We start from the raw sequence: 20,274 nt of genomic DNA, 5'->3' as shown, positions 1-20,274 counted from the left end.
TGAACTGAACTTGATGAATTGCTGTGGGGTTGATGCGGAGAGAGGAATCAAAGACGTCTCCAGGGGTTTTGGCCCAAGAACCTTAGTATTTAAGTGCCGCGTTCTAAGAAAGTGAAGGTTGGGGGAAGAGCAGTTCGAGGAGAGAGTGAGATGCCCACGTTAAGTGGGGACGTGGAGCAGGCAGTGGGCTGCGGTGGGATGCAGGGGAGATCCAGACTTGGTGCTGCGGGTGCCTGGGCGTGGGGCGGGTGTGAAGCCACGGGAAACGTAAGGTCGCCTTGGGAACTGGCTCAGGACCCAGCCCCAGAGGAAGAGAAGCTTCTGAGGTCGAAAGGGAGCGGCCAGAGAAGGAGGGAAAAAAGGGGAATCAGGCCAGGAAAACCAAAGCTTAGAAGAGCATTTACAGGAGGGGCGCCATGAAGGAGGACCTCACCATGTCCTATCGCGTGGACACGGAGAATGAGGTGGGGCGGGCAGTGGCAGATGCGAGGGCCTGGGTCTAAGGCCCCTGGGGACCGCGGGTCTAAAGGCCCTGTAGGGGATGCTCAGGCCTGGGGGTGCTTCTCCAACGACTGGACCCACGAAAGGAACACTGGCCACAGGGACAGGACAAACGTGGGTCTGCGGCCTGCGGGCCAGCCCTGCGCGGCCAGAGCGGGGGCGGAGGGGGGGCCCCCAGACAAGCCGGCTGTCCATCAGAACCCAGCGGCCAATCCGAAGGCAACCCCGCCCCCGCCCCTCCCCGGAGAGGGAGCACAGAGGACCCGCCGCCGCCGCCGCCGCCGCCGCCGCCGGGGTGAGGCGGCCCGGCCTGGCTCCCTCCGCCGGGCAGCCCGCCCAGGTAACCGGGCTTGGCCGGCGGGCCCCGGGGGCGCTCAACACCCTCACCACTTTCCAGTTGCTGCGCAGGCAGCGCTTGGGGAGTAGGGGTGAGGAAACGGCTGCGGCTGGGCCTGTACGGGACAGTGGGCTGGGCGTCAGCCCCTGCGACTGACTGCCGGGCCGGCGCGCGGCTCCACGCGTGACGAGATCGGCCGTGGCCACCAAGCTGTGTCCGGGGCCGCGTGAGGAAGCTTTGCGGGATGGAGGAACGGGGGCTTGACTGCGGGAGGCGCGCGCCCTCCCGCCGCCATTGCTCTCTACGCCCCCACCCGGGGCCTGGCCGGGGGTCGCGGGGCGCAGGCGCGGCGGGCGGCGGGCGGGGGTCCTCCCCACGGGCGCGCGGGCGTCTTTGTTCCCGGCGCGCGGGCCGGGGCGGGCCTGCAGGGCCGCCCCGCCTCCCACTCAGGCCCCGCCCCGTCTCCGCCCGCAGGAGCTGCTGCCGGGGCCCACTCGCCGGCCGCCTTAGCCCCCGCCACCGCCGCCTACTCCCGCCGGCCGATCCTGCGCCGCCGTCGCCGCCGCCACCGCCGCCGCCGGCCCTGCCTCTGCCTCCCCCAGCGCCGAAGCCATGGCGGGCGTCTCGTCCCCTTGCGCCAATGGCTGCGGGCCTGGCGCGCCCTCAGACGCCGAGGTGCTGAACCTCTGCCGCAGCCTTGAGGTGGGCACCGTCATGACTTTGTTCTACTCCAAGAAGTCGCAGCGGCCCGAGCGGAAGACCTTCCAGGTCAAGCTGGAGACTCGGCAGATCACGTGGAGCCGCGGCGCCGACAAGATCGAGGGGGCCAGTAAGTGTGCCCCCTGCCCGGGGCCCGCTGTGCGCGCGCTGGGTGGACAGGGGATTCGCAGCCGTCTCCCCCGCGCCCGGGCCCGCAGTCGGAGAGACTTGGGCAAACTTTCCTGCCCTTCCCACATCCTCCGGACTCCACCCCCGCCCCGGCCCCGGTGGTCACCCCAGGCGGGGGGCATCCGGGTCCTCAGTCACCTGACAAGACACCCCCTCCCCCAACTGGGGGGAGTGTTCTGGCGCTTTGCCCGGAGGCCTAAAAATCCTAGCGGGATGGAGACCCGCGGAGCAAGCATCGGGGTCCCCCACACCCCGGGAGGTGTCGGTGGAAGTGAGGGGAGCCGAGGCAGTGCCCCTACCCCAGCCTCTGAACTTGGTTGGGGTCGGGCAAAATGGTCGTCACCCACTCCCCTTCCTCCAAAAAGACCAGTCTTGGTGAAACACTTTGGGCCCCAGGTTGAGTTCTTACTTGCAAAAGAACCTTTGGGTTCTCTGAGTAGAACTTAGGCAGATGTTGGGGTAGGGCTGCTTTTGGAACAGAGCTGAGCCTGCTCATCGTTCTCTTGAGAGGAGGAGGAAGGGGGTCCTGTTTGGTTTGGAAAAGCCTGAGAGAAGGCAGTGGCTGCTTTTTCCCACTGCTGCTTTTGTCCGGAGACTAAATTTTGGAGGTCTGTGTGGGTGGGCAGACACCCAAAGTCAGGGAAGGGACTTCTGGTAAAAAGCCAGGCACCCCTTGCCCTTGGAAACACGGTCTAAAAGCCTGGCCCCGGAAAGGCCAGGCTCAGTGCCTTGGAGTCAGGTACTCTTTTCAAGAATGGGCCGCCAGCTTGGGGTCTAGCCCTTTGTGTTCGGCATCCTGTGGCTGTAGAGAGCCGGGAGCAGCTACTCTTAATTTCCTGCCTCTTTGCTCTCCCTGGCCTGTGCGTGGCTGCTTTTGCACAGATCTCAGTGGGGAGGAAGGAGTTGGGGGATTTTGAAAAACCCCAGCTCTATCAGAATGTCATTCCACTTAGTGTGTGCCTGTGCTGTGGCCGGATGGAAGCTCAGCTCTCCTTCCTCCGCCTTTAAGTGTGAGAGATGATGTGTGCGCACCCCATGTGGTGTGTTGCTTCCTGCAGGACCCCCCACCCCAGACTAGTGTTAGAGAGAGCCAGAGAGCCAGGCTCCGAACTAGGTCCAGGGGACCCCCAGGGAAAGGTCCTGCAGGTGTCCTTGGCCATGGTGTGCATGGGTGAGGGGACTGGCAGGAAGGAAGATCTTGTGGTGAGGCGGCCATCCTCAGCTACAAAATCCAGATCTGATACAGCTGCTGAACTTAGAAATGGCAGCTCCCTTCCCCTGTGCCCCCTTGGGCCCTGTCAGCCATTGGGAGAAAATATTGATTTGAGAGACAGGATTCTAAAGTGGAGGAAGGACAGACGTTGCAGAGAGCTGATCTGGTCCTGGGGGCATCACCCAAGTGTCAGACTTCAGGCATGGCCCCCTCGACTGCTTCAGCGGTGCTCCCTGTGAATTTGTGGCGCAGGATGGAGGCTCCCAGATAGAGGTCTCCTGGGTAACGGGCTCATTTCAGGCCACTCATGTGACCTGCAGGCGATGCGTGCAGCACAGCGGTTGAAGGCCAGGCTGGTTTTGAACCCCCTTCCCCCACCCCATGTATTAGTTGTGTGTCCCCTTGTGAGTTACTTACCTTCTCTGAGACTTAGCTTTCCTCATCTGTAAAATGGGAGTAATAATATATCTACTGTATACTGTATGGTGGCTCTGGGGATTAAATGAGAAAACTTACATAAAACATCTAGCACAGTGTCTGGCACGTGAACGTTTAATAAATGGGAGCTGTTGTTAATAATAACAGTAATAGACGGTGGCTGAGAATGTTGCAGAGGTGGATGGAGTACGGCTAGAAGAGAGGGTGAGGGTACCGGAAGGGAGGAGGATGGGGACCGAGTTCAGGTTTCACTTAGACCACCACCCGGAAAGGGATAGGAAATGTTTTTCTTTCTCCACCCCCCGCAACCCATCTACTCACTTACCTACTTACCACACAGAACAGTGTGTAAAGTGTATGGAGATGTACACAACTGGCATTCTTGTTTGTAAGCTGGGGCCTGAACAGAGGAAAGGGGTGTGGAAAGGGATGAATCTAGCCTGTGGGGCCTGCGGTCTTTGGAGGATGGAGGCGGGAATGCAGAGGACCTGATGCCCCCGGCCCCCACGGGTCGGGCAGCCGGAGAGGCACGCGTTCAGTGATGTCCTTAGTCAGCTGGGATTTGAGAGGCCTGGCACATGGTGAGAGGGTGTGGAAGGGGCCCTGGCCCTGTGGGTGTGGAGGCCCGGATTGAAGGAGCCTGGGTACAAAGGCCAGTTAGACACTCAGGTGTGGAGTTCAGATCTTGTAAATGGAGCCCCCTCCTGAAGCTGGCCCACTCCTACCCATTTGTGGGTTCGCATCGCGGGTGGGTTCTGATCCTGCAGCCCCGCTCTGCAGACTCGGAGGAAGGTTGGGTCGCCTGCTGGGTCCCCTGCTGCCTGGCCTCTTGCCCCAGGTGCCTCAGGTGTCTGGCCTTTCCCTGCTGGCCTTGTCAGGATACCGTGCAGTGCCTGCAGCTTGGCCAGAGAGAGACAGGAAGGCATTGCCCTCGGTGTCCCTGGCCCTGAGGAGAGGTGGTGAGGTTCAGGGAAAGTGCACAGCAGTCCTGTGTAAGACCTCGCTCTGGCCTGGCTGCACCCTCTCACTTTACCACTTGGGAAGTAGGGCTGGCACCTGCTGGTTTCTAGGATGATAGTTTGGCTCAAAAGAGGCGTGGAGAAATGCTTTGGTGCCCGGTGTCGTGGCGGTATGACAGGAACCAGGGTGATGTTTAGCTTTTTTTTTTTTTTTTTTTTTTTTGTGCAGATACTGACATAAGTGAAAATAAAGCAATTACAGACTTCCTGCTGAGTGCTACAGAGACTTTTCATTATGCTTTCTTGGCTAATCCTTACAAAGGCCCAAGGGGGTTGACTGGAGTACCGCTCCATTTACAGATAAGGAAATGGAAACACGGGGAGCGAATCCTGCCGAGGGTGATAGTGCGGGTGTGGGACAGCCTCAGCTGGGCCGGCTCTCCAGGCGGTGGCCCGCTGAGGGCACGCTAAGCCCTGGGGTTGTGCTGCGAACAGGCCTCCGGCCTGTTTCCCTGGGGTCTGGGTTGCTCCTGGGAGGAAAAACCTTCGTGCTCAGACCTGCCGTTACAAACAGCCTCAGCCGCGCTAGACTCTCCCCCCAGCTTTTCCTTCTGGTGTCTTCTGGGGTGAGATGGTTCAGTCAGGGGTCATTATGGGCAAGTGGCCCAGGTGGAGGCTCCCGGGAGAACTCTGCGTGCCAGCCAAGCACGACCGAGGGGACTTTGGAGCCCTAGCCTTTTGTCTTTGCTTCTTCTGCAGATAATCTTCTAGATGCTAGGCTTCCTTCTGTAGGGAACGAAAACAGATCCTTGCCGTCAGGGACACTGAAATGGGCGAGGGCAGTTTCTTTGAGGGGGTGGGGGGCAGAAGAAAGCAAAGAGCCTGCAGGAGGCAGTCTGGCTGGGAGAGGAGATGCTGCTGGGACAGCTGCCGGGGTTCGGCCCCAGGGCCGTGGGGCTGCTGAGCAGACAGACCGCAGGCCCGCGAGGCCGGTGTCGCCGGGTTTTCTTTGTACTGGCTGGCGGCGCCCAGTGGGAGAGGGGCAGGAGCACGAGTCCGGATCTCCAGAGCTGGCCACCCCTGCCTGTGTGTTTCCTGTCTGACTGTAGTTTTTCCAGGGGAAGTCAGACCTCTTAGTGTTTTCTCAGCACCCCAGGCTTGCCCTGGGGTGTGGGCTGCAGACCAGCCCCACCAGGCCCCCATCCCTCTGGGGCGCTCTCTTTCCTGTGAACCTAGGAGAGGGGCCTGCTGCACAGATGGCTGGAGGGGCTGAGCACATGCCCTGCACGGGCGCCCCCAACACCTCCGGCGTCCTCTTGTGTGTTGCCCAGGTGCACGGGCCTCAGTTACCAGTTAGAGATCTGTGGGGAGCCCCTTGGACTGAGGGGCATTTATTTGTTCAATAAGTATTATTTCAGCACCTCCTGTTTGCCCACTGAGGGCTCAGAAGACACACAAGATATGGCCTGTGTCATTGAGGAACCCCTAGACCCTCAAGGAGGTGAACTTGGGAACATGTAATTATAACCCTGTGTGTTATGCACTGTGATAAAGGTCTGTACCGAGAGCTGCTGGGGGTTGAGAGGAGAAAGCCAGCGGAGGCGGCCTGTGAACTGGGCCTTGAGTGATTGGGGAACTTGCCTGTGCCCTGGCTGAGGCATGGCGGTCACTGCGGGGGTCGCCGGTGCATTAGGTGTGGTAGAGATGAGGCCCCCGGGGATGGGCGGGGGTCGTGTGGGGAGGGCCATGCTGTGCTGTGCTCATGGGCTGCACCCGTCCTGTGGAAGTGGGACTGTCTGCGCGTTTGCCTGGGAGACGTTGAGGAGGGAGACCAGTGAGCTACTGCCATTTGAAGGGGACAGCTGACGAGCGGGTCCAGACCTGGTTGCTGGGGCGGGGGTCGGGGGTGTTGGGGCTGGAGCTGAAGGGATGAGACAGTGGAGCAAGTACAGATGACCTTGAACTACATGGGTTTGAACTGCTCTGGTCCATTTCTACGTGAATTTTTAAAAAATCATACACAATCATTCCTCCTCACATTTGCCAATTTAACCAACTACAAATAAAACAGTATTTTCGATGGATTTGTGGATTTGCAGGCCTTGCTGTATGCATTGTTCTACACCATGTAACATACGGGACCTGAGCATCCGCGGATTTTGGTATCTGCTGGGGGTTCTGGAACATCAAGCCCACGGATACTGAGGGATGGCTGGGGAGTCAGAAGTTATACAGGGATTTTCAACTGCATGGGGTAGGGGGGCAGGGATGGCATTTGGGGTTTGAACTCATTGCCTAGGTTAAAAATCCTGTCTGCAACTTGCTCTGTGACCTTGAGTATGGGACTTTACCTCTCTGGACTCCTCACCTGTAAAAGGGGGATAGTAACAAACTACATTTATCTCAAGGTTTTTGTGAGGATTTGCTGAGAATATGTGGAAAGTGCTTCGCATCGAGTAGCGTGGCCTAAGTGCTTAATGTCGGGGGGACTCGGATGGGGAAGACGCAGGAGCTGGTGCCTGGCCACCAAGGCCTTTGATCTGGAGACAAGGAGGCCCACCGACCTTCTCCATCCAAGCTCTCAGCAGCCCCCTGTTGTCAGCGTTGGTTCCCGCTGCTGACCTTTGCGGGGTGATCGGGCATTTGGCCAGAAGTGGATGTTTTGGTAACACACCAAGCATCACATTGTCCTATTTCTAGGTGCCTAAACCAGGGAAAAGCTCTCTGAGCACATTGGCGTCTTCCGGGAAGAGCTCTAATGCCACCACCTCAGTGGGGTAGGGCCTGCCTGTGCCTCTGCTGTGACCATCCCCGTCTGTCACCATTAACTCGTGCCCTTCCCTCTGGGATGTGGCTTCAAGGAGGCCAGAGGTGGATAGTGTCGCAAGGCCCCGCTAGGACAGCAAAGGAGGCCTTTTCCCCCCTCCACTCCCTCTTAGAGCCGGAGAAGTCTGTGGGGACTTCGAGGAGAGGCCTGGGAGCAGGGGGTGTAGGAGGGACTGTTCCAGTTCTCCCCGCAGGGCGCTTCATTCGTGGAAGCGTGGCTCCGTGTTCCCTGCGCGGGGAGCGCTCTGAGAGCGGCGCGGGTGGTAACGGATGACAAGGCTCAGCCGAGCAGCGGCCGCCAGCAGTGGCCGGTAATCGGGCTGCAGTGACCAGAGGTTTGTGGCTAGACTCAGGTAGGTTTAAGTTTGAGTCTCAGCTCTTCCGTGACCTTGGGGAAGCTACTTTAAACTCTCTGAAACTGATCTTTAGTTGTAAAAGTAATTCCTTCCTCACAGAACCATATAGTAACAATAGTCGAATGAGATCATATGTGAGAGTAAAAGATTTTATGTGAAAGTGTTCCACACAGCATGTGGCACTTAATAAGAATTTGTTTCCTTTTTTTGCTTTCACTTTAGTGACAGAGCTCCAGTTCCATCACCAAGCTTGGCCCCCAATGCTGCTCTGATAACCTAAGCTAGAAGTCCGTTTCCCACTTATTTTCTTTGTTCCCTGCCTGAGCCTACACAGAGGCCCAGGGTCTGAGAAGAATTGGGTGTTTGAATAGCGCATGCGAGTTCTGGATCATTTTCTCAACTATCGCGTTGTTTGAGTTCCCCCAGGGCTCCATGAATTGCTGGCGGGCAGGAATGGTGAGCCCCCTCTTGGAGAAGAGGAGACCACGGCCCCGAGGGCGCGGTCGCACAGCAAGGTCATGGCCGGCCGGGCGGGGCCAAGTGCCGAGCGGTTCTGATTGCCCCTACAGTATTCAGTTTATTCTCCCGCTCTGGAGAGAATGACAACAAGATGGACTGTTCTGTAGGACCAGAGTTCGTTTTTTGTTTTTGTTTTTTTAAATAAACATGGCCAGGACTGACATCTACTCTGCCTTTTAGCCAGATGGGTTTGACCAGCTCAGACCTCTCGGTGGACGAACTGGACTCAGTGCCTCCACCTGGACCCTCTGCTGCCCCTGGCTCGCTGCAGTGCCCATGGAGGCGCTTTCCCACTGCTGCAGGGGGCGAGGACGCAACTGGCCAGAGGTGGGGGCCGAAGGGCCTCGCTCCGCCTCTCTTCCCCGCTGACGGGGACAGCTGTACCTGAGCCCCCGCCGGGGACATGGGAACCTGGAGCTCCATGCCCAGGGTGCTCTGAGAAGGGCCTTCCCAGGACCCTGATGACAAGCCCACGTGCATGCCTTCTTCCACGTGTCCCTGCGTTTGTCTCACATTTATTGTGGCCCTGGTGGGTGTGTGTTAGATGTGCTGAACTGGACAGATTGCTCTGCCTTCTGATTTGTTCATAGGGGCCATAGATCTCTAGCCTGGTGAGCTTTCTGGATCACCTACCAAGGCTGTTCTTTCCTGAGGAAAAAAGGAGAAAACCCGCCTGTCTTGGGCCTCTGTGGCACACTGAACAATCACGATGCCACTTGTGCTTCCCTGGCCCTGGACTGTGGCATTTGTTGACATGCTATGCGCCGCGGAATCCAGTGGTGACCATAAAGGTTAAGGTAGACAGAGCCAGCAAGGACAAACAGCTAGGCAGAAAACAGTCATCCCTGGGAGGGCTGTGAAGGAAGCAGCCCGGAGGCCGCTCCGTCAGCAGCAGGGGTGAGGGTGCGCTGTGATAACACCGGCCCTGAACCTCGGTGGCTGGCCACAGCCAGGGCCCGTTGCTTCCTTTGGCCGCACGTGCGTGTCCAGGACAGGCTGTCCCTGGAGAGGGGCCTCAGTAGCTCCGAGTCAGCCCTGTGGTGCAGAGCCTGGGCACTGGGCAGACCAGGCTGGAGAGGGGTGCGGTGAGGGCAGCTGTGCTGCTGCGACCGAGGAGGTGGCAGCCCGGGCGGGTCGAGGGGCCGCTTCGGCTGCGGTCTTTGAGACAGTGTCTGTGTTCAGGCTTTAGCGCAGCCATGCCCTTGCCCACCGTCTCCCTACATTCACCCCTGACACACGTGCCCCTATTTGAGCTGCCCCTGAGCCTGGTCGGCTGTGGCCACAGCTCCCTGGAGCACCTTTGCGGGTGTGCTGGGGCCTCAGAGGGAGTGGGGCGTGCCCTCTGTCCCCAGACCAGAGGGAAGGATGGGCAAGAAGGCCTGGTCCCTGAGTTCTCTGGGGCGGGGAGGAGGGGCAGTAGGGAAGGCAAAGACTGTCACTTTCGGGGAGGCTGTGGTGGTCCCTGGAGACCTGGCTCAGGTCTTGATGTCCTCCCTCCCTTCTTGTGAGATTCATCCCTTTCGAGGTGGTGCCTGGCCAGCCTTTGAGAGGCTGCAGTGGCTCTGAGCCCGGGCACAAGCACCAGCCCTCTCCTCACTCGCCACCCCCTAGGAACTGGGCCCATCCTGGGGGAAGCAGGGAGGGCTCCTTTTTATAGCCCACATGTAGGCTTTGTGTATAGGCTCTGCTGCTTCCTTCCGGGCCTTTCCCGGTGTTGGCGGGTGGCCCTGGCTCCAGCAGGACTCAGGATGCGGAATAAATGGGGTGGGGCGTTATTCTTGCAGAAGACTGGCATCTCCTTTGCTGAGCCCAGGCCTGGCACAGAGGAGGCTGGGTCAGGAAGCAAGAGAAGGAGGTGACCCAGTCCTTGGTCCTGGGAAGCCTGTGATCGGGAACAAGCAGGAAACCATGGCAGCCCAGGGCTGGCAGGGGGCAGTGGTGCCTGCGGCGCTGCAGGCTGAGCCTGCGGGTCCAGGCAGAGTCCCGTCCTCGTCCTCGCTGCAGCGGCCGTCCTGCCCCGGGGGCTCCCTCCCCTGCTGGCTGGCGCGCGGGTGTTGATTAGAGGATCTTTGCAAAGGCCGTGAGGGGTCGGGGAGCCAGGCGTGGGCACGGTGAAGAGCGGAGTCCCGCCGGAGCTCAGGGCCGGCAGCAGACAGCTGGCCAGGCTGGCGAGGGGTTGGGCCCCAGCGAGTTTGACCACTTGTTTGTGTGAGATCTAATTCTAACGCAGCCAGGGTGGGCCGTTCACTTTGGGGTTGGCTTCCTGTTTTCTCGGACACCTGGGGATATGGCTGAGCTGAAATGTCCTGAGGGAAGTGGTTGTTTAAGGGATGCCCTCAGGTCACCGTGTCCTTGGCTTGGCCTTGCCCGTGGGGGTAGTGAAGACTTTGACCACACTGGAACTCTGGTGGTTTGGGTGTGCGGTGGGGGGAGTTCGAACCCCATGGGGTTGATTGACTGCAGCCTCAGGCCCGAGGAGTGTTCGTAGAGTGACTAACCCTAGAACGGAGGGGAGGAGCCGGCCACAGGTCCAAAAGGCTTCTCAGCCTCCTTGGGGGCAGGAGGTCAGCTGGGAGGCTGGGCAGCGAGGAGGGCGGGGGTGGGGAGGTGCCGGGTCCCTCTCCGAGGCTCCGCAGACCACTTCCCCTTGTTGCACCTGACAGTCCAGCTGTTTGGAGGCAGTCTCTTTCCTACCCTCGTCACTTCCTCCACCCACAAAAGTATCTGAGTGTGGGATGCCTGCGTTCGCCTGTCGGCTCCTAACTGGGACTGAGGCTTTCCTTGGGGGCTCTTAGCATAACCACTAAGGGGATTAGAAAAGGGAACATACGCCGCTTGGTCAGGGATTTTCCTCAGGGCCTCTCGAGGACGGCCAGCAGCAAGATACAGAGAGCGTCCCCTTGCGTGAGAACAGGGTGCCTGGTGCCTAGCCTGAGAACGGGCCCATCCTGGAAGGGCGCGGCGCGGCGCTGGGCTCCGGGGGCGGGGGCGTGGCGGCTCTCACCGGGGGTGTGCGGGCGGAGGTGAGGCGCCCGGCCTTCAGAGGGTGCCCTGGGGAATTCAGATCAGGAAGGGGGGCCATCTCCAAGCGTCAGAGCTGGGCTTCCTGGGGAGGGAGGCGGTGCGTGGGTGAGTCCCTGTAGCCTGGGAGCGGGGGCGGCGTGGGGGTCTAGACACACAGCGGGGGCCTTGCCTCCTTGGGAAGCACGGGGAGGACAAGGAGAGAGGCTCGTGTGGGGCTGGCAATGGCCCGAAGGGAGTGTGGCCAGGCGCCGAGGGCAGGCTGGGCCGAGCAGCTCGGGACGGCAGAGGCTAGTGGGGTGGCCAGAGGGGGCGTCCGGGCCAGCAGGCCTGTGAGAGTGATACCGTTACTTAGGATGTCCCCAGCCTCCTAGTTGAGGTGGACTCTGTTGAGGTTTAAGGCCTGGGCCCTCATCTCCCCACAAGAGGGCTCATGGTGGCGGTGGTGGCACAGAGACCAAAGAGGCCAGGGCCGGGCTGGTGAGAGTGACCGCCTGGGGCTCAGTGGGGAGGCCCCTGCTTCCCCCCGATGTCTGCCCTGTCACTGAGACCTGCAGTCGGCAGCCCCTGTTGCTTCCTTGGGGGGAGGGGCCCCAGGTTTTTCTTCTTCTCCTAACTCGTCCCATTTCCTGCTGGGCACTGGGACACTGAAGCTGGCAGGCATGGCCCACGCCCTCAGGGAGCGTACGTACACACCAGGACTGAGCATCAGTCCGATTGTCTTAGGTACACGTATGGTTACCACCCATCTGGGTGATCAGAAAATGTGATTATCAATAATAGATAAGGCCAGTGAGACTTGTTCAAGGATTAGATGGGGCGAGGGGGAGGTGAGAGAAAAGATGTTAAGGGTGATTCTAAAGTTTCTAGTTTATCTGCTTGTTTGCAGGTGGTGTGGTTAGCTGACCCAGGAGGTGTGGCAAGAGGGTTTGGTGAGAGAAACCAGTGTTTGCTTTTGAGGGAACCAGGTGAAGATGGCAAGAAGGAAGTTAGATGGAAGGGTCTAAAGCTTAGAGTCAGGATAGAACTGTGTTTGTGAATTACCTGTCATAGGAAGTCACTAAAGCTGTGGGTGTGGGTGCCACTGACTAGAGGGCAGGTGGAATTTCAGGAGAGCAGAGGACCTTGGCTTGGGCCTTGATGAGAGCCAGCCTGGGGGCGGGGAGAGGCCTGGAGCCTGAGGTCGAGCAGGAACACTGGAGAGCATGTGAGGGAGAGAGGTCGACGGGGGGACTTCGAGCCAAGCAGAAGGCACAGTCAGCCGTGTTGATTGTTTGGAGGTTCTGGCAGGGGGAGGCTAGGACAGTGGCTTAAGCTGAGCCCTCTGGTTCTCCAGGTGGCCTAGATGTATGGGGGGCATTTCATCGGGCCTTGCGAGGTCCTGGGCAGCTCTGGGACCTGGCACTGCTCAGCCCTCAGCCTCTCCTGTGACTGGGGCCTGGCAGGCAGGCCATCTAGAATTTGGGCAGCATCAAAGTGCACAGGACCTCTGCCTCTAAGGATTACCCGTGAAATCCTGGGGAGTCACCTTCTCTGGGGCAGAAAAAGTGAGACAAGCCCCTTCTCCTGGCGGCGACTTCCCTTGCCACAGTGTTGCAGGCGGCTGTAGGCCCCCCTGCCCTCCACTCCCCTCCCATCCACGACGCTCTGAGCAGGTGCCCTGTTCCTGGGCAGCCACGCTGTGGCACGATGCTTTGGCTTCCCTGGCTCCCTCTGGGTGGCGTGGGCAGGTCAGCCCTCCAGCCTTGCCTTCTCTGGAGCAGCCCGAGGCTTTGCAGCAGAACTGCTCGCTTTCAGCTGTTTGCTCTGAACCACAGACATGCGTCTCTCTGTTGTTCTACTCTTGGCACGGCCTCACAGTTATCTGCTCCGCCGTCTGTTTCCTCCACCAGGCGGGGGCTTTCTCAGGGGCAGGAACTCCAGCGCTTTTTTGATTTCCATGTAGCCAGGACCCAGCCCAGGGCCTGACACGGAGTGGGTAGGTGTTTGATCGGATGGTGCAGTTCGTGGATAATCTCTCCCAGCTTTGGGCTACCTGGGTGGGGCCTCCTTTTGCTTCTCCCTTTGGGGCCTGGGCCTGCAGTGCCCACCTCCAAAATGAGCGACTCCATCTAGTGTCCTGGGGAAGAGGGATGGCGGCTGCTGTGGGGCCGCTGTGGAGGGCCCCAGCTCTGCCATGAACTGCCATGTGGCTGTGGTGAGACCCTGTGGAGCCTCCATTCCCCCATTGCTCCAAAGAGGAGATTCACCTAGACTCTGGGCTCTGGATGGCTCATCATGCACGGGTGAGGACCCCTTAGGCTGGGGCCTGAAGCAGTTAGTGCCTAGGGGTGCAGGTTCCCTGCAGGAGAGTCCACTCCATCCAGCTGACTGAATGGCCTTTTCCTGTTTATCAAGGTGGGAGGGGGGCCGGATGCTGGGTCATGCCTGGATGCTCTTCTCAGTCAGGTGTTTGGGGAGTCCGACTGACGAAGCCCCAGCTGGGGGCAGGTGCTGGCCTCTGCCGATGGTATTCCTGGGGCTCCAGGGTTTGGCTTTATGCATCCTGGGAAGGGGCTCTGTTCCCCTCTCCCCTGCTGGTCTGGTTTGAAGGCAGCCGTACAGCAATGGGGAGGACATAGCTCAGCCTCACCTTCCCTTTGCTGCGTGACCCTGTGACCCGGGTCTCCGAGCCTTGATCCTGATTTGTAAAATCGAGATGGCTCCCACCCCTCCGCTTTTGCTTCCCGCTGTCGGGAGCTGGGAGCTGCTCCTGAGCTTTCCTGTTGGAAGGCGGGAGGGGGGGTGGGGGCGGGCCCCCCACTCCTGAAGGCCGTGGTACCCGTTGGGCAGCCGTCAGGGGACTGCAGCATCAGGCCCCCCGCGCCCCACCCCCCTGTCTGGCTTCTCTCTGTGTCTCTGGCCACCTCTGCCCTTTGCCGGCAGAGCTTCAAGGGCTCTGTGGGAGCTGTGTGTCCCTGGCCAGGACAAGCATCCTGGGATACAGAGCCCCCTGCCTCTGGCTCCCTGCGAAGGAGGCTCCAGGGCCTGCCCTACCCTGGGGGGCTACACCGAAACCTGGGTGTGTGAGGGCAGAGGTGCAGGGCCAGGACTTTGTCCGGAAGGCAGTCGCTCCTCCTGGGGTGCCTTTCCTGCATCTCAGCATCCCCTGGGGGAGAGGGCCAAGTTCACCCGTGTTGCCTTGGCCCTGGGCACGTGGTTTCTTTGGAGGATGATGAAGTGGTAGGCTGACTTGAGGGGCGGGGACTGGGAATGGCCCATCTGCTGCACGGGCTGCCTGGAGAGGGTGACTGATTAGAGCACTTCTGGGAAGGTGTGCATACCTCTCCTGTCCCCTGGGACCCACTCTGAATCTCCTGGTGGCCCTGGCTTAGAGCGAGGCAGGGCGTGGTGCTCGGGGAGCCCTGCCTCTTTCGCTGTTGCCTCCTCCCCGCAGCCCTGGCTTCCCGAGGTTCCCACTGGCTGCGGGGGCCCTCGCACGGGGGCCTCCCATTGTTTCCCGATTGCACTGGCCCCTCGGGCTGCGTCCCCCGGGCTGTGCCTGCTCTTTCTTTTTCCTGTCCCCACAGCCACCTCACTGACCACTGCCTTCGCATGTTTGGTGTAGCCCCTCAGCCTTTTTGCCCCTCCGCACAGCCCCTTCATCCCTCATGCCGTCTCTGGGCACCTGGGGTCTTGGCTGTCTCCTTCAGGTAACTAGCCCTGGAGCCTGACTCTCGCGTGTTCATCCCTAAGCTCTGCAAACGTTTTGAGGCCTCCCCAGGATCTGGGTTTGGGGAATGGAAAGAGGAGTCCAAAGTGGTTTCTTCCTTGGGGAGCCGACAGGCCGATGGCCTGGACACCAGGGAGCACTCGACGGTGTGACAGGACTCACGGAGCACCAGGTGTGCGACTGGCCGGGGCCTGGCAGCCAGGTGAGGAGGTGGCCCTGGCCTGCGCGGAGCCTGGTGGCGGGGAGGAGGCTGGGGGCCCTGGTGGTGGGCTCTGCGGCTGCCCATGCCGGTGCCGGTGCCGGTGCCTCGGTTGGCCCTGCTCCCTCTGGAGGAGGGCGGGGCTTGCCCCACTTCCCTCCAGCGCCCCCTGCGGGCCAGCGGCCCTGCCGGGGAGCGCGCCCCTTCCACCCTCACACTGTCAGATCTTAAAAGGGCCTCTTACATTTGTTTATCATGAGTTGAGATTTTTTTAAGTTGCAAAATGTATTCCCATGCATTTTTATAGGAATAATTTCTATTGTAGTTTACATCAGTTAACTTACAATTATAGTTGCTTTACTTTGTAAAGGGAAAACTCTCAGGAAATATGTCATGAAAAGCGTGTTTTATGTCCGCAAGTGTGTGACATGTACCTTTTCCACCTGCTTTTTGCTGAGTTGGTTTTCTTGGCCGTACCTCCATTTGGGGGGGTTTCAGTTTGGATGTGTCCTCCCGTCCCTTTCTGGTAAGATCACTGTGTGTCCTTCACCACGCGGAGTCTACCGGCAGCTTCCGGAGGAGGCGACTGCATCTTGCAGATGAGGGAGAGGTTCAGAGGCGGCACCTCCTGTCCCCGCCGGTGCTTCTGTTCACGCTTCCCTGGACGCCTTTCTCGCCGGATGGGTGGCTGGCGGGCCAGGAGGTGCGGAGGGCTTCTCCCTAGGCAGGGCCATTTGGGAAGTGGCTTCCCTGAGGCCAGGGGATGCCAGGACACGGGTTCCTGACCAAGAAGCTGGGTCTAATTCAGGATCTTGGTTGTGATTCTTGGCCTCCCCGTCCTGCTTCCAGAGCCCGCGTTGCGTGGTCAGGGCGGAGCCCTGTCTCTGCCCCCTGTGGCAGGACGGGCCGCCCTTCTGGGGCCGTGCCCACTGAGGAACCCTGAAAAAGCCTTGGTGTCCCACTTGTACTGCCCCTTTCTTCTCCAGGGAGTTCCTGTTGTCCTGGGGCTCTGCCTGGTCAACAGCAGTGTTGCCCCTGTGCACAGCCCTGTGGTCGCCGTCCAGGTGCCTTGGGCACAAGGGACAGGGGGGGCCTTGTGGCTTGGCCTAATGTCTGGGAGTGGGTGTGCAGCAGGATCCCAAGGCAGGAAGCAGCCCAGCCTTCAGAGGGGCTGAGCACAGGCAGGTCCTCTGTGCTCATCGTCAGCCAGCCTTCCCAGGCTCCAGACTGGCTGCCTGCCAGGTAGCGTGTCCCCTTCGCGGCACCCTCTCCTCCCCCAGCCAGGATAGCAGGTACCGTCCGAGGAGTGGAGGCTGGCTCTCGCATGGAGGCAAGTTCTAAGCTGGCCCAGAGGGCGGCAGTACCCTCTGTTGCTGTCTAGCTGTGCAGCTCCTAGGGTGCTTGCGATCATTCTGTGGCTCAGATGAGGAACCTGATCTTTCTTTTTTTTAAAGATTTTTATTTTATTTTTAGAGAGAGGGGAAGGGAGGGAGAAAGAGAGGGAGAGAAACATCAACGTGTGGTTGCCTCTTGCACATCTCTGCTGGGGACCTGGCCTGCAACCCAGGCATGTGCCCTGACTGGGAAGCGAACCAGCAGCCCTTTGGTTCACTCAATCCACTGAGCCACACAAGCCAGGGCTGATCTGTCTCTTAAAGAGAAAGTGACCGCCATTACTTGTCTATCCAGAAGGCAGTGGCTCCTTGGGTCTGCCTGACCTGGGCGCTCGGCTTGGAGGAACTGCTGGTCGCTAGTCTCTGTGGCCTCAGGCAGGGAGCCCATCCCTGGGCCAGGAGAGGAGGGAGGGCGCCCTCCCTGCCTGGTCATCGGGCACACGCAGGCTCGTGGCACAGGTCTCGGCGTGCAGGGCCCCGCCACTGGCCGTGAGCCGTTTCCTTCCCCGGAAGGACCACAGCAAAACCCAGTGCGTGGTTGGGGCGGTCAGGGCAGGCTGAGTCCTGCTCTCCCAGGAGGCTCTCTTTTCATAAGGAGCCCGTTGGCCTGTAAAAGGTTTTAGGTAGCCTGTCTGCACTACAGCCTTCGCTTTGTCCACAGCCTACCAGCGAGGAGAGCGGGCTTGCCCAAGGCTCGAGCTCGAGCTTGGAAATAGGACTTGGTTCTTGTGATTTCAGATCTGTTAGTCCCCTGCTCCAACACCCCACCCGGTAGGAGGTGGTGCGGTGCACTTGCCTCCGACTGCTGGTTAGCGTGCAGCATCAGGGTGGAGTGGCTGCTGCAGGCTCAGGAAGCAGCTTCTGGTCTGGAGTGCGTCTGCACACACTCAGAGCCCTTGTCTGCAAAAAGATCGATCCCTCGCCTCACTCCCCAGTCTCCAGCCCGGTGGGACCTTTCAGCGCCTTTGGTTTTTCTTCTCCCACATGTCCCCCTGAGCACTGTTCTCCGTGGACCTGAGCGGGGCTGAGTGCTGGGTGAGGGGAGCCTGGGACTAGGATGTCCCTGCTCTCCTGCTTCTCTAAGCAGTTCCCCTTCTGTCCCCCGGGAGGGTCTCTCTTCTGCCCTTCCTTCCCCCTGTGGGTCTGGCCCAGACTGTGTTGGGGTGGCCAAGGCCATGCCTGTCCCAAGGAGTCTCCTCCCCATGATGACAGTCCCTGGGGGACCAGGCCTGGTTCTCTCGGGAGAGGGGACCCAGCTCTCTTTGTTCCAGGAGACAGAAGGATGGGGGGAGGTCACACAGGATGTGGCTTTTGAGAAGCTAGAAGAGTGCCTCACCCTGGTGTTGTGTCCTTTCAGCCTGCCGTTCACTCGATGGACTTGGGGGGCACCAGGGCCAGGCTGGCACCTCCTTCTGGGGGGAGTGCCAGGGACCAGGTGCGGCCAGCAGGAGCTTGGGAGACCTGGATGCCTGGCCTGCAGCTGCCCTGTGCCTGCCTCTCTTGGGTGGGAGCCTGTTCTGCCTCCTGCCTGGTCTCCGTGGCAGTGTGCCCAGGAGCACAGGGCATGGCAGGGGTTCACCCAGGGCTGCCATCTGCCAGTGCGCCATGCGTGTTTGCGCATGCACGCATGTGGGGTGGCTGCGTGTGGCCTGGCAGCAGGCTTCGTACTGACCCTCCAGCTGCCACGCCTTGGACTGCCTCCCCTGACTAGGGGGAGGGCTGAGAGGAAGGGCCCAGGCTCCGCACCAGGCAGGCCTTGACCTACATGCATCTCTGCCTGGGAGGCTGTGTGCCGGTATCAGAGGTGTGGGCGGGGATGACAGCAGCTTCGCACCGGAAAAGCATGCTGGTTTCTGTTTCAAAGGGCAGATTTTGTGGTGGTTCTGCAGTTTCTCACCTGGGCATTTCCCCTGTTCAGCTCCTCCTTCCATCCCTGGAAACTCTGTCTTTCCGGGCTGGGGCTTTGTGACTCAATTTTCCCCTGCCCTGTTTCTACCTATGTACTAACTCCTCATTTTTAAAACTCCACTCCCATTTCGTGTCCCCCGCTACCCGTGTGTCTGCCGTTTTCCCTTCTTCGCTCAGCCCTTGGGCAAGCACAGCCTGGCCGAAGGGGAGATGGGGGCATGCAGGCACCGGGCCTTCGGGGTCAGGGGCGTGGCCACTACAGGAAGGTGCTTCCAAGTTGAGCCTTGGTAGAATTGGGAGTCCGGGAGGTACACAGTCCCTGGCTGGGAACCAAGATGAAACAGGGGACAAGACAGTACTGGTTGTTCCTGCCATTTATTCAGCTTCATTTGGATGGAGCAGAGAAGATGGGGCACAGAAGTAGGGGGGTGAATCATTGAGCCACATCAGGAAGGGCCTGGAAGGCCAGAAAAGGAGCCTGTTCTCCTTAGTGAGCAACCTGGGGAACATCCAGAACAATGTTCTGTAAAGATTCAGAAGACATGGGCAGGACGGCGCAGTGGTCAGAGCTGGAGGGCAGGACGGCTGGCGGGAAAGGCGGGGCTTTCAGTGGAGAACCCGGCTCATGGGGTTTGCTGAGGGCGTTGGAGCAGGCCCGGTAGAACCAGTAATGTCCGGAGGGGGAGCTGGGCTTGGGGCCAGGGGCCTTGCCACTGTTCAAGGTGGAATGGGTGGGCCCCAGCTGTGGCTAGAGGGACAGGGAGAGGGGCTGGGGACTTGGCTCCTTCGGACATTCCTGCCGGGGTGTGTGCAGTTGGGCTGGGAGGGCTTCTGGGGCGGAGGCTGGCGGGACAGCCCACTGGCGCCGCTCCTGGCCCCGCATCTTCCAAGCCGGTCTGGGCTGAGAGCATTCGGAAGGAGGCTCTAGAGCCGAGGGAGTGCTCAGAGAGGTGTCCCTGGTGGCTAAGCCAGGCTTCCTCCATTAGACCTGATCCTCCCTACGTCTCTCCTCCTGGGGCCTGGAAAGTCTGCTTCCTGTCCAGGCCCCAGCCCACATCAGGGGCAGGGTGGGTGTGGGGCCGGGGCAGCGCGTCCCAGGCCTGGGGTCAGAACCCCTGTGCCCAAGCAGCACTGGTGCGGAAGGGCACCCTGAATGAGCCCCGGCCGGGCCTCCTGCAGGGCTGGGCGCTCTGGCTCTTAGGGCGTTCGAGCTTATCAACACCTCACGGTGCTGCTGTTGGTCACCTAGGGTCCCAGATGACAGAGCAGTGGGGTCAGGGTAGTTGTCACTCCGCTGTGCTCACACCCCTCATGAATCTTGAGCTGGGGTTCTCCTCCAGGGCCCAGGCGTGTTTTTCTACCTCCCTGCCTCCTAGAGAAGTTGAGTCTAGCCCTTTGCTTCACTGATGGTAAAACCGAGACTGTGAAGAGCCCAGGAGTCCCTGAGTGTCATCTCTGGAGCTAGTGGCCCAGGCAGGTGTCTGCCCTCAGGCCTGCATGCCCCCATTTGTGCTGAGGCAGGGGTGTGCGCAGGTCTGGACAGCCAGGACGGGAGACCTCCCTGGGCAGCCGCTGCCTCGGGGGACGAGACCTCTGGCCGACGCTTGTGGATGCCTTTGGGGGCGGTCCGTTTCAGGGGTGCACCCCTTCTTCAGGCCTGATGCATTTCCTCCCATGGGTGCTGAGGCCCAGCCATTTGGGCCTGCCCAGCCCACCCTACCCTTGGGACTATACGATTTGGTTTGGGTACTTCGTCTCAGGAGGTAGCCCTCACAGAGCAGCCCTGGGTCCCTGTTTCTCTTGCTCAAGTCCGGCTGCTTTCCTGGTCAGAGCGGCCTGCCTGTATCCTCATCAAGGGCAGGTGCGTAGGGCCGAGCTCCCTGCCCACCCACCGCGCCCCCGCCGGCCCCTGCAGCTGCTCAGGCCTCCAGCTCTCAGCAGAGGTCTGGGCGTAGGCGCAGCCCAGCTCTCTCTCGCCATCCGCGGGGCTGCCTCCTGCCTCT

General features: G+C 60.2%; 1 protein-coding gene across 1 annotated transcript in view; it reads left to right on the top strand.

Moving 5' to 3' along the window:
- Positions 1–1,312: 1,312 nt before the first annotated feature.
- PLCG1 (phospholipase C gamma 1) overlaps positions 1,313–20,274 on the top strand; it is a 34,033-nt gene continuing 15,071 nt past the window's right edge. Inside the window, exon 1 of the mRNA XM_054573752.1 lies at positions 1,313–1,667. Coding sequence (XP_054429727.1) covers positions 1,451–1,667 — 217 coding nt within the window. The 5' untranslated portion in view covers positions 1,313–1,450. The remainder of the gene's footprint in view (positions 1,668–20,274) is intronic.

The sequence above is a fragment of the Pteronotus mesoamericanus genome, unplaced genomic scaffold (genome assembly GCF_021234165.1).
Source record: "Pteronotus mesoamericanus isolate MK-2021 breed Mesoamerican mustached bat unplaced genomic scaffold, CSHL_Meso_final contig_25, whole genome shotgun sequence".
NCBI classification, from domain to species: domain Eukaryota; kingdom Metazoa; phylum Chordata; class Mammalia; order Chiroptera; family Mormoopidae; genus Pteronotus; species Pteronotus mesoamericanus.
The sequence above is the reverse complement of the archived record's forward strand: the minus strand, read 5'-3'. Positions and strand labels throughout refer to the sequence as shown.